The following is a 12,653-nucleotide window of genomic DNA, read 5'->3' as shown; positions in this document are numbered from 1 at the left end:
GCTCCCCGACGCCCGGTCCACGCCACACGCCCCCCGACACCCAGTCCACGCCACACGCCCCCCGCGTCCCATCCACGCCGCCCTCTGTCCGGCAACCGGTCCACGCCGCCCGCCCCGGCCCGGTCCACTCCCCGCCACCCCGTCCACGCCGCCCGCCCCGGCCCGGTCCACTCCCCGCCACCCCGTCCACGCCGCCCGCCCCCCGGCCCGGTTCACTCCCGGACACCCCGTCCACGCGGCCCTCTGCCTGGCAACACGTCCACTCCCGGACACCCGTCCGCGCCGCCCGCCCCGCCCCGCCCGGCCGCGCACTACAACTCCCACGATGCCGCGCCGCCGCCCGCCGGCTTCCGGTGCTGCGCAGTTTCCGGAGCGGATCGCAACCCGGAGTCCGGATCCGATCCCGCTCTGCACATTCCAAAGGCAGGTAAAGCCCCGGGCCGGGCCCGCCGCCCGCCCCGGCGCGCGCCCCCCGCCCGGCCCGCGCCGCCCGCCCGCCGCCGCCCGGCGCCCGCCCGCCCCGCCGCGCCCGCCCGCCCCGGTCCAGCCGCCATGCCGACTGTTCTTTGTTACATTCGCCGGCCGCGGGCGCCGTGGGCGATCGGAGTCAAAACCCGGCTGGATTTCCGGAGCCGCTCCGGGATCGCCCTGCGCGCCCGCCCGCCGCCGCCCGCCGGGTCCCGCCGCCGCGGGCGCTCCGGGCCGGCCGGGCCCGCCGCCCAGTGCGGGGCCCGCGCCGCGCCCGCCGCCCGCCGCCCGCGCCGCCCCCCGCCCACGGCCCGGCCCGCGCCCTCCGCGCCGCCCGGCCGGCGCCCACGCACGCGCCCCGCGCCGCCGGCCGCCAGCTCCCGTGCGGGGCCGGCCCGGCGCCCACCGCCCAGCGCGTCGGCCCCGCGCAGCCCAGTGTGGCGCCAGGCCCCGGCCACGCGAAACGCCCGCGCCGCTACGCGCGGGGGTCTCCGCGCCCTCCGCCCCGCGTGGCCTCCTGACGTCGCTCTCCGCGTCCTCGGGCACAGCCCCGGGAGCACCGAGAGGCCCTGGGCCCGGCCTCTTGGGGGTTTAGAAAAGCGGAGGTCTGGCGGTGGCCTCCTCCGGCCCCTCGGCCTTAGGGAAGGGCGTGAAAGAGGCGACAGGTGCCCGGGAAGGGAGGACCGGTGGGGCGAGGGCCACGTGCGGCCGCCTGCGTTCTGAGCACAGGACCTGGACACTACTCCCTGGTGGCTAGTTCTGGGCACAAGCCCTTGGTGTAGTCCGTGAGGACCTTTTTCTCACGTGCTCAGAAATTGCCACCCGCTCCCTGGCCAAAGGTAGTTTAAAATGGCAGAAACCGGCGTGTGATCCAGAAGTGGCAGGACCAGTGCCTCGGCTTACAGCTGCCACATCTGCAGAAGCCACACCTAAAGCCCACCCCACTGGGACCCTGAAGGCATTTGGGGGGTGAAGAGTGAGGGAGCACCTGACTACGCAGACCTCCAAAGACCACAGGGCCAGTTCTGACTGGGTAGTGCGGGATCCAACACTTGTCAGCGAGCCCCACATACATACCATGTCCCGAATTGAAACCTGGGCATTTTCACCTCTGAATTTTCATAGCTTCTCTTCACTTCCCTGGGTCTCCTTGAAATCAAGGCCTCATGATGAATCCTTAAGAAATAGGATATAGTCTGGATTTGTAAAGGGAAAACACAACATTTTCACATTTCTTACATCTGTGGTTAATACTTCTGCAGCAGAGTTACCAAGAAGGAGCTTATAAATATGTGCAGTTTTGAAGGCAGATGCGACAGTTATTTCTCCAGAAGACAAATTTTAAAAAGCGGCCATAGTTGCAAGGCTGAGACTTACCTTAGAATAATTATGTTTGAGAAGGTACTCTGTTCACTGAGGATGTAGGGCTGATATTTTTTCATCGTCATCTGCAGTAGTCCAGGAGAGAAAAATACTACTTTGCAGACTTGAGGGAGATTTAGATCTGCTGCCGCGACTGTGCGCAGTGACTGAGGTGTTTCTCAGACTCAGTTTCTCATATTCTGAGCATGGAGAGCTCCTGACCAGTTCACTGTGGTGTTCGTGTGCACAGACTCAGTGATTTGGCCACGTCCTGAAGGACACTTTCATGTGCTCAGCACTGAGTAAGAGGAAGCCTGATGGACTGGAGTTCAGGCAGGTGGGGGAGGCGGTGTAGACAATAAGCAATAAAAGTTACAGGTTACCTGCAGGTAGTGAGGGCATGAAGGAGGACCGTGACAGAGGCTGCCAAGTGGGCAGGGTGGTGCACCAGGGAGCTGGACCAGAGAGGTCTGCCTGAGCAGGGGGTGTTTGAATGGAGACCAGAGCAATGAGGCAGCCTCTTGGTGGAGATCAGATGAATTCATCCCAGGCAGATCCTTGCCAGCACAAAGGTCCTGGAGTGGGAGTAGCCTTGGGTGTCGACAGGGGAGGCAGCAGGACTGCACCGTACAGGTTTTAAGCTGAGCACCGCAGGCTGCCCTTGGGGGCTTTGAGCAGGGCTGGGACGGGGTCTGTGCTCTTAGAGATGACCCTGTGGCTACTGAGTGGGTGTGACAGCCATCTACGCCCAACGTGATTTCACTCAAACAGGTGTAGGCAGAGGGGAGCCCGGTGGGGACTGAGCCTGGGCTGGGTCAGGCCCTGCGCTGGTCAGGATGGGCACAGTGGGCCGTGGCAGTGCTGCTACTGAGGTAGGGCGGACTGCTGGCCCTGGGGGCAGGGGCCCCAACAGCCAGGCTTCCTTCAGCTGTCCCTGTGGGTGGGGGCCGTGGGCCTGTCCCAGGAACTCCCACTGAGGACGGACCCCTCCCCTGCAGCGCAGGAGACTGTCATGGTGACGGCTTGGGCGTGGGCACCTGGTCCAGCTGCCGCGTGACTCCGTGTGGGTGACAGAGCCTTGGTGGCCTGCAGGATCCTGCAGGCCGAGTGCAGGTGTGTGCTCAGCACCGTCGGGTGTTCTGGCTCCTGGCTCAGAGGGTAGAGCAGGCCCCACCGTGCCCGGGGGTGAGGCTGCAGGCCCTCTCATGCTGGCAGGGAACCGTTGTCTACCACAGGCACTGGGCGGGGGAACGTCCCATCCACCGGCTTGAGCACGGCACTCCTGTGAGGCAGACGGGCTTGGTATGGGTCGTGGACCACAACGCAGCGACGGCTGGAAGCAGCCAGCACAGCCTGTGGTTCTGCAGCGTCCAGGCCTGTGCTGCTGACGCTGTGCTGCCGAAAGATGCAGAGGGGCATCAGCAGAGGGCGGTCAGGCCTGGATGTGTGGCACTGGGCTCGAGTTCCCGGGGCGGAGGGACCTCGCGCCAGGCTCTGCCTGGAGAAGGGTGTGCGCAGGTGTGTCACGCAGGTCTTTGCTCTCGCAAGTTCAAATATACTAGTTCGTAATCTTGTATGTTCAATGTCTGATTAGTTATGCTGCTTGTGCCTGTATTGTGAGCAGAACTTCGGGGCTGCTGTAGCCTGTTGCATGGGGGTCCGTGGCACCTCCCTCAGGCAGGCCGCCTCAGCTCAGACGCAGCGGGGGGCATGCTGACCCAGGTGGGCGTCCCCTCGGCTCCGTTTCTGTGTGTAGATGGTAGAGGGCTTGCCTTTCTCACCCTCCTGGCCCAGAAATTCCTCCTGAAGAACCAGAAGTGAAAATCAGAATACAGACGTCCTCTTGGATGAAGCCAAGAGGTTCAGAAAGAGAACAGAGAAGAAATTATGGAAGAAATAGTGACAGAAACCTCAGGGCCAAGGACATGCTGCCAGGTGGAGAGTGCTGGCCGCCCAGCTACCCGGTGTGAGGCGGAGGCAGACCTTCCAGGGTGCCGGAGGTGGGGGGGCACATGGGGCCTCTGCCAGCCGCAGAGGGATCAGGTGGGGTGACCTTGGGGGCCATGGGGACATCCAAAAGATGGCCCTCCGTGGCCCTGTCAGCCAGGGAAGCCACAGGAGACTGGACCCAGGGAAGGGAGCACTGGGCTCCAGAAGCAGGCCCGAGCTCAGGAAAGCAGAGCAGGTCCTGGGTGACAGAGGGGCGGGGCGGCCCAGGCTGGCTGGTGTCACGAGCGCAGCCAGAGAGAGGGCTCTGGAAGCACAAAGGCGGGCCCTCGCTGCCCCCTCCTGCCCTGTGGCACCAGCAGAGCCTCTGCACACAGGCACACGTCAAAATCGCACCCAGGTCCTGACGGCACAGGATGCAGGACCCACTCGACATAGCACAGCAACACGGTGCCGTGGCTTTCGTGTGCACGCAGAGTGACATTGCACACGACGGCAGCAGACGGAACTGCGGGCAAGAACTAGGCCAACCTAAAAACAACCAGCGGACTCTTAGAAGGTTAGGCTAGAAATGTGTGGCAGACACGTTGAGGCCACCAGTGGTATTTCCAGTCCTACGTGACGTGCACTGACCAACCAGACCTGGGCAGGGAGGGGAAGGGCAGGCGAGAATGCCGGCCCCTGCCATCCAGTGAACACAGGGTCAAGGGAGAGACAGACACGGCAGAGGCCACTGGGACAGTCCCTGGATCTGGGGACGGGACAGGGAATGACATACTGGGACAACAAGGGGACCAAGCATCCCCAGCCCTGTTCTTGTGGATGTCGACCTGGGCGTCAAATTACATAGGAGAGAACCATGCGGGGGGCAGGGGTGCCTGGTGAGCAGTCTCTGTCACATTGGTTCTGTGAGATCCTGGAGTCCTTATTGCTTTAGGGGCGTCAGTTCCTCTGGTGACAGCTGGCACCTAAGCAGGCAGCCCCATTCCCATCGGGTCTAGCGGATCCCACTTGGAGGAATCCCACCATGGGGTGATCTGCCCGCAAGACATGCTCTTCCTGGAATCTTGACGATGTAGTAGCTGCTGTTACCTTGATGTCTTCAGTCTTGAAGAGGGACAAGGTCGTTAGGTTGGGTCGTTCAGGGTCAGTCAAGCTGTAATGCCAGTGTTGAGACAGGCCTCCGTAAGTGGTTGGCATGTCTGCGGAGCTGAGCAGGCTCTGACCCACAGGTCGAGGTGAAAGAGACAGGAACGAAGACAGATGCCACTTTTCCCCTTCCTTTGGTTATGCGTTGGAGTCCGCGCTTTGGCAAGTGCAATGTGCACGTCCCTGACCGCATCTCCACCCGTCTACAGCTGGCGAGAAGGCGGGAGAAGAGCCAGGTGAACCCAGGCCCAGCGCAGTGCAGGGCCAGTGATGCGGGGCCTGGGAAGGCCCAGAAATGAAGACCCCCGAGGGGCGGAAGCCACTTGCTTTGGCCAGAAGGGAACACTGTGTGCCCAGGGAGTGAGAAGGGGAAGAGGGACGTGGCGGGCTGTCCATGCAGGTGCATGAGTCCAGCTTTGTTGGCGGGTAGGCAGCGAGGGCCCCTCCTGGGTTTTGCCCTGTCTTCAGTGGCCCTGTTGAAAGTGTGCTGTCTACACCTGGACCTCCACAGGGAGGAATGTAGACGTCGTGGCAATGCCGGAGGGGGAGAGAACGGTGGGGAGGAGGTGTGGGAAGACACTCTAGCAGTGGTGGCCAGGGGACCCAGAGTCCAGTTAACCTCTTAGGGTCCAGAGGAGGAAACCAAGGCCTAGGGAGGGCAATAGGCAACTCAGGTGTTTCCCTTCTAGCACGTGGCTGTGGCAGGTGTGCCCTGGGCTCTGGCTGCCAGCCCCTTACAGCAGGACCACCGGAGCCTGAGCTGTGGACCACGGCTCCTCAGCTTTGCCAGTCAGGGTGCCCGGGAAACGTCCTCTGCACAGGTGTGTTCGGGGGTTGTCTTGAGGAGATTCCCTCAGATCTTTGCTGTGGGCTCCTCGGGCCTTGGCCTGCAAGCATGCAGCACCCTCCTGACTGGGGTCTGCCGTGGCCTCGCGCAGAAGTCCTCTCTGCCCACCTGCTGACCTGTCCCTCCAGCATCTTTCAGGACCATGCCACACGTGGTTTTTGAAGATGGTCCACTCACTTCTTCCCCTAGTGATTCCTCCTTGTTTCTGGTGTAGTCACGAGGGCCTGCGCGGTGGGAAGGACGTCCCGGCCTGCGCCAGGACCAGGTTTCAGGGCACTTGAGATGTGGTGGTCTGAATGGAGACGCAGTTAAGTGCAAAATACAACCCAGACCGCCGGGACTCAGTATGAGAAAACCCCTTAGAAAGTTCCATATTGATCACACGAAATAGTATTTTGGACTTATGAAGTTAAGTAAGATGTGGTTAAAATCACATATTTGATGGGCTGGGGTTGTGGCTCAGTGGTAGAGCGCTTGCCTAGCTTGTGTGAGGCACTGGGTTCCATTCTCAACACTGCATATAAGTAAATGAATAAAATAAAGGTCCATCAACAACTAAAGAATATATATAAATAATTTTTTTTAAAAATCACATATTGGAACCTTCCAAGGTTTTTTATGGCTAAACAAGATTGTGCTACAATTGATATGGAAAGGCAAAGGAAGTTTGCCTAGAACAGTTTTGAAAAAGGTTAAAGTGTCAAGAATCATTAAGTTCTGTGAGGTTGCGGCACTAAGCCTGGTGTGCTTGATGCCATCAGGAGTGGGTTGGGGGAGGGACAGACTCAGCTGGGTGGAACAGAGTGCCCAGAGGCGCACCCCGAGAACGCAGCCAGCTGGCCTTCACGAGGTCACGGCAGCTCAATAGTACTGCAGAAGTTAGGCATCCTGGACCCCAGATCAACCTCGCCCCCAGCCAGACGTCTTTGCTTGTTTTTGGTGCAGGACCCCGCATGGTAGGCAAGTGCTGTGCCACGGAGCCGCTCCCCAGCCGCAGCGGAGCCTCTTCTGCAGAGATGAACTCGCACTGGTAGTGACCGTTACTAAGACACAGGGGAAGAGGACCCAGAGCTGGGCGACCAGGTCTGGAGGTGCTCCTGAGCGCCAACTGGATTCCAAGCCCTTCCCTGTATTTCTCTGACGAGCTTTATGGTTCTACGTCTCGTCGGTGATCTGCTTTGACGCCTGTGGCGTCCAGTTGTCTAGCTCCGTCGCTCTGGCTCCTTCCTCCATTCCGCCACTCGAGCTGCATCAGACTCGGCGGGGTGCGTGCCTGTGGGTGTCCTTCTGGGTTCACGTGACTGCCTGTCAGTGGGAGCCAGGTCCACGGCCCCTTCGCTTCAGCTTCACTTTCAGAGTTGTTTTGAACCTGTCACCGCAGTGACCTGCTGTGTAGGTTCTGGTGTCACTTGTCACACAGATCATTTGCCTGAGGTCCACTCTCTTCCTGTCACCGCCAGCTTAGTTGCAGGAGGCGCTGAGCCTGCTTGACACCCTTGAGGCACTCAGTGTTCTGACCTGTCCCGGGTCCCTCTGTCTCCATGTCGTGTGGCAGTAGTCACACCAGCTTCCTCTCCGCAGAGGGCAAGGCCCAGTTCAGACCCGGGCTGCTGCGTGGGAACCACCTGGGGGCTGTGGAAGCCCCATGTGGCCCCACAAGTCTGATCGGCAGGTTGGGCGGGGCCAGGATTTATATTTCCACGAGATTCCAGGCAACGCTGTTACTGCCGGCTCCTGGTCCAGGGTCCACACTGAGAACCACGGGGGAGGCAGGACTGGTGGTCAAATGGCAGACTCTCGCGTTGTGGTCCTTCTCTCCTCGTGTCTGCACCGAATGTTCTGCATCTCACTGCGGGAGTCCTTAGGGGCCCTGGAAGCCGGAACTGGACGCCCTCTTCTCCAAGGGTACGTTCAGAGCGCAGAAGGGACGTCGCTCGCCAGAAGGCAGATGTGCTGTCCCTCCATGCTGCCTGGGGTCCTGTGGACTCTGTCCTGGGCTGGGAAGAGCTCTTCAGAGAAACCCCTTTGGGGACCGGGTTTCTGTGTGAGTGTTGTTCCCAGGACCGTTCAGTAAGCACAGTGGGGAGAGCTGGGTGCAGCCCCGCGTCCTGCCCCTCTCGCTGTGTCCTGTAGCTTCTCTAAGGCACTCAGCCAGGCGTCCTCTGCCTGGGACATGTGGAGGGCGGGGCAGTCTTTGAGGGGCAGGCCAAAGGCAGCTGCTGCCCCAGGAAGGCGGCGCGGCCGGGCCTCGGAGGGTGTGTCCAGGCCTTGCTGCAGGACGTGCGGAGCCCTTGCTCTGCTCCAGTTCCCACGTCCTCAGGGCTCTGCCTGCTGGGACCTGACCGCAGTTCTCGGTGGCCTCCTGAGACCTGCTGCTCCTGTTGCAGAGCCTCCTGACCCAGGCAGAGCTGCTGGGAGGGGGGTTCCTGTGATAGGGCATGGGTCCCTCGGCCCCAGTGCCACATGAGCGGTGTGTGAAAGCAGCCCCCAGCCCAACCCAGGGCTGCTTCTGCCTCCTCGTCTATTGCGGTTTGGATCTTAAATGTACCCTAAAAACACATGTGTTAAAGGCTTGGTTCCCAGCTGATGGTGCTCTTGGTGGGTCCTGGAACCCTTAGGACGAGGGGCCTAACAGGAGGAGAAGGTCACTGGGGGCACGTCCTTTATGGGTATGTGGGGGCCCAGCCCTCCCGCTCCTGTGCTTCTTCAGCCACCGCGGGAACCGCTTTGCTATACCACGTGCTCCCTGCTGTGATGTCTGCCTCACCAGAGACCAGAAACAACAGAGCCACCGACCATGGACTGACACCTCTGAGACCATGAGCCACAATAAACCTTTCTTCCTTTATGTCGATTTTCTGAGGTGTTTTGTCACACTCTTGAAAAGCTGATTAACACACTTGCTCTTTTGTCTTCTGTCAGAGACCATCTGCCGTCCCCATCCCAGACAGTCCCCTCCCACAGGCAGTGCCCATCAGCCAGGGGTCCAGGGAGGTGCGGGACTGAGTTGGCCTCGCTGTAACCCGTGGGGCAGCCTCACAGCTTGGTGGTGGCGTACCGTGCCCTGTGCCGTGTCTGGGAGGAGCAGGCCCTGGTTATTTCAGGCCTCTGACAGGCGACTTGGAAGTGCACCTCCTCGGCCTTGTGTCTTATAGCTAATTCACTCTCATTGTGACGCTTTCCACTCACGGTCCATCTTACAGTCACATGTGTGTTCAGTGAATCTGAACATGCATCAGAGTGTTCCTTCAGGTGTGTGTGTCCTTTCAGTCTCCAGCTGCCAGGATGGTGGGTGGAGGGTGAGCAGGATTAACACTGGGGTGAGACCCAGCAGTGGACGCAGAGGGAAGGAGGAGGGTGCAGGGAGGAGGCGGGCGGGACAGTGACCTGGTGACATGCAGTGTGTGCACCTCACTGTGCTCCTCCAGGCTGCACAGGTGGATGGGACAGTGATCTGGGACACGCAGTGTGTACACCTCACTGTGCTCCTCCAGGCTGCACAGGTGGGACAGTGACCTGGTGACACGCAGTGTGTGCACCTCACTGGTGCTCCTCCAGGCTGCACAGGTGGGTGGGACAGTGATCTGGGACACGCAGTATGTGCACCTCACTGTGCTCCTCCAGGCTGCACAGGTGGGACAGTGACCTGGTGACACGCAGTGTGTACACCTCACTGTGCTCCTCCAGGCTGCACAGGTGGGACAGTGATCTGGTGACACGCAGTGTGTGCACCTCACTGTGCTCCTCCAGGCTGCACAGGTGGCGGGACAGTGATCTGGGACATGCAGTGTGTGCACCTCACTGTGCTCCTCCAGGCTGCACAGGTGGCGGGACAGTGATCTGGGACACGCAGTGTGTGCACCTCACTGTGCTCCTCCAGGCTGCACAGGTGGGACAGTGACCTGGTGACACGCAGTGTGTGCACCTCAGTGGTGCTCCTCCAGGCTGCACAGGTGGCGGGACAGTGACCTGGGACATGCAGTGTGTGCACCTCACTGTGCTCCTCCAGGCTGCACAGGTGGCGGGACAGTGACCTGGGGACACGCAGTGTGTGCACCTAACTGGTGCTCCTCCAGGCTGCACAGGTGGGACAGTGACCTGGTGACACGCAGTGTGTGCACCTCAGTGGTGCTCCTCCAGGCTGCACAGGTGGGTGGGACAGTGATCTGGGACATGCAGTGTGTACACCTCACTGTGCTCCTCCAGGCTGCACAGGTGGCGGGACAGTGACCTGGTGACACGCAGTGTGTGCACCTCACTGTGCTCCTCCAGGCTGCACAGGTGGCGGGACAGTGACCTGGTGACACGCAGTGTGTGCACCTAACTGGTGCTCCTCCAGGCTGCACAGGTGGGACAGTGATCTGGGACACGCAGTGTGTGTGCACCTCACTGTGCTCCTCCAGGCTGCACAGGTGGGACAGTGATCTGGGGACACGCAGTATGTGCACCTCACTGTGCTCCTCCAGGCTGCACAGGTGGGACAGTGACCTGGTGACACGCAGTGTGTGCACCTCACTGTGCTCCTCCAGGCTGCACAGGTGGGACAGTGACCTGGTGACACGCAGTGTGTGCACCTCACTGTGCTCCTCCAGGCTGCACAGGTGGGACAGTGACCTGGTGACACGCAGTGTGTGCACCTCACTGTGCTCCTCCAGGCTGCACAGGTGGGACAGTGACCTGGTGACACGCAGTGTGTGCACCTCACTGTGCTCCTCCAGGCTGCACAGGTGGGACAGTGACCTGGTGACACGCAGTGTGTGCACCTCACTGTGCTCCTCCAGGCTGCACAGGTGGATGGGACAGTGACCTGGTGACACGCAGTGTGTGCACCTCACTGTGCTCCTCCAGGCTGCACAGGTGGGACAGTGATCTGGGACACGCAGTATGTGCACCTCACTGTGCTCCTCCAGGCTGCACAGGTGGGACAGTGATCTGGGGACACGCAGTATGTGCACCTCACTGTGCTCCTCCAGGCTGCACAGGTGGGACAGTGACCTGGTGACATGCAGTGTGTGCACCTCACTGTGCTCCTCCAGGCTGCACAGGTGGATGGGACAGTGATCTGGGACACGCAGTGTGTGCACCTCACTGGTGCTCCTCCAGGCTGCACAGGTGGGACAGTGATCTGGTGACATGCAGTGTGTACACCTCACTGGTGCTCCTCCAGGCTGCACAGGTGGGACAGTGATCTGGGACACGCAGTGTGTGCACCTCACTGTGCTCCTCCAGGCTGCACAGGTGGCGGGACAGTGACCTGGTGACACGCAGTGTGTGCACCTCACTGCTCCTCCAGGCTGCACAGGTGGGTGGGACAGTGACCTGGTGACATGCAGTGTGTGCACCTCACTGTGCTCCTCCAGGCTGCACAGGTGGCGGGACAGTGACCTGGTGACACGCAGTGTGTGCACCTCACTGTGCTCCTCCAGGCTGCACAGGTGGCGGGACAGTGACCTGGTGACACGCAGTGTGTGCACCTAACTGGTGCTCCTCCAGGGTGCAGAGGTGGGTGGGACAGTGTTCTGGGACATGCAGTGTGTGCACCTCACTGGTGCTCCTCCAGGCTGCACAGGTGGGACAGTGATCTGGGACACGCAGTGTGTGCACCTAACTGGTGCTCCTCCAGGCTGCACAGGTGGGACAGTGATCTGGGGACACGCAGTGTGTGCACCTAACTGGTGCTCCTCCAGGCTGCACAGGTGGGACAGTGATCTGGGGACACGCAGTGTGTGCACCTAACTGGTGCTCCTCCGGGCTGCACAGGTGGGACAGTGATCTGGGACACGCAGTGTGTGTGCAACTCACTGGTGCTCCTCCAGGCTGCACAGGTGGGTGGGACAGTGATCTGGGACACGCAGTGTGTGTGCAACTCACTGGTGCTCCTCCAGGCTGCACAGGTGGGCGTCTCATTTCTGCTTTGCAACTTAGAATCTGCGGCCCTGGAATGAACAACCAGACCTCCCTGCGAAGGGATACGGGGGTCAGTCTGCACCCCACTGCCCCACGTGGAGGTGGTACATAAGTGACTCTCAAAGGATAGATGGGAAGTAGAAGGGCCAGCTCCGACCACGGTCTGTGTGGGAGCAGAAGAGCCTCCGCCATGTCGCGTGTGGGAATTCACGGGACACGAGGCACAGGTAGAGACTGAAGGAAACAGGCTTTGCTAGGCACGACTACCGCTGGGCAGGTGGTCAGGCCAGGGGACAGAGGACAGAGGAGGTGGCAGCGCGAGAGCTGGCTTTTGGGAACTAGGGCTGTGTGACCAGTGGACACTGAGGGCTGAGGTGAGAAGATGGAGTCTGAGTCATGAGGACGCGTAGTCACCGGCCCTTCCTGTCCTCTGAGTTCATTAAAGACCATGAAGGAGTTCCAGAGACCTCCCCTAAGCAGGCCTACTCCCTGTTCCCTTGCACAGCGCAACGTCCCTGCGTGGGCCAGGGGAGGCCTTGCTGGGAGCCGACTTTAAAAATGCTGTGCAGAAAGCACATCGGTAACTGGTTCTCTTATGTCCTGACAGGTGTGGAGATGGCCGAAGATGGCAGTGAAGAGATCATGTTCATCTGTAAGTGACTCGTGGCCAGGAACACAAACGACTGGACACGTGCTGTCTAGGCAAAGCCACTTCCATCAAAAACATGGAAAAGTCTTTCCTTTTTAAACTGACCTGGTCTTACTGATTGGAAGGACATGCCTCACTTTAGGGCAGCGTGCTGCCAGTGTGTGGCTTCCAGAGGTCATTGTCCTCTGGACTCCTGGCCAAGGGCGCATTGCAGGTAGCCCTCCATCAGAAGCAGAGTCGGGGTTTAGGAAGAGGGGAGCGTGTCAGGTTTTTGGTAAGCAGGTTGGTGTTTGCCAGCATCTTCCGCGGCCTTCAGCTCCTTTT

The 12,653-nt window shown here is 60.4% G+C and overlaps 1 protein-coding gene across 6 annotated transcripts in view; it reads left to right on the top strand.

The window, feature by feature from the left end:
* Positions 1 to 365: 365 nt before the first annotated feature.
* The window catches only part of Prdm15 (PR/SET domain 15), a 47,637-nt gene continuing 35,349 nt past the window's right edge, over positions 366 to 12,653 (top strand). For 2 of the 6 annotated variants that reach the window (XM_047564408.1, XM_047564404.1), the window contains exons 1-3: positions 5,566 to 5,747; positions 6,719 to 7,678; positions 12,288 to 12,332. In XM_047564408.1, coding sequence (XP_047420364.1) covers positions 12,296 to 12,332 — 37 coding nt within the window. In that variant the 5' untranslated portion in view covers positions 5,566 to 5,747; positions 6,719 to 7,678; positions 12,288 to 12,295. Of the gene's footprint in view, positions 424 to 5,565; positions 5,748 to 6,582; positions 7,679 to 12,287; positions 12,333 to 12,653 lie in introns of those variants that run through there. The other 4 variants (XM_047564410.1, XM_047564409.1, XM_047564406.1 and 1 more) reach the window with 3 other exon arrangements.

The sequence above is a fragment of the Sciurus carolinensis genome, chromosome 9 (genome assembly GCF_902686445.1).
Source record: "Sciurus carolinensis chromosome 9, mSciCar1.2, whole genome shotgun sequence".
Classification (NCBI taxonomy): domain Eukaryota; kingdom Metazoa; phylum Chordata; class Mammalia; order Rodentia; family Sciuridae; genus Sciurus; species Sciurus carolinensis.
This window is presented reverse-complemented; position numbering and strand designations above follow the sequence as displayed.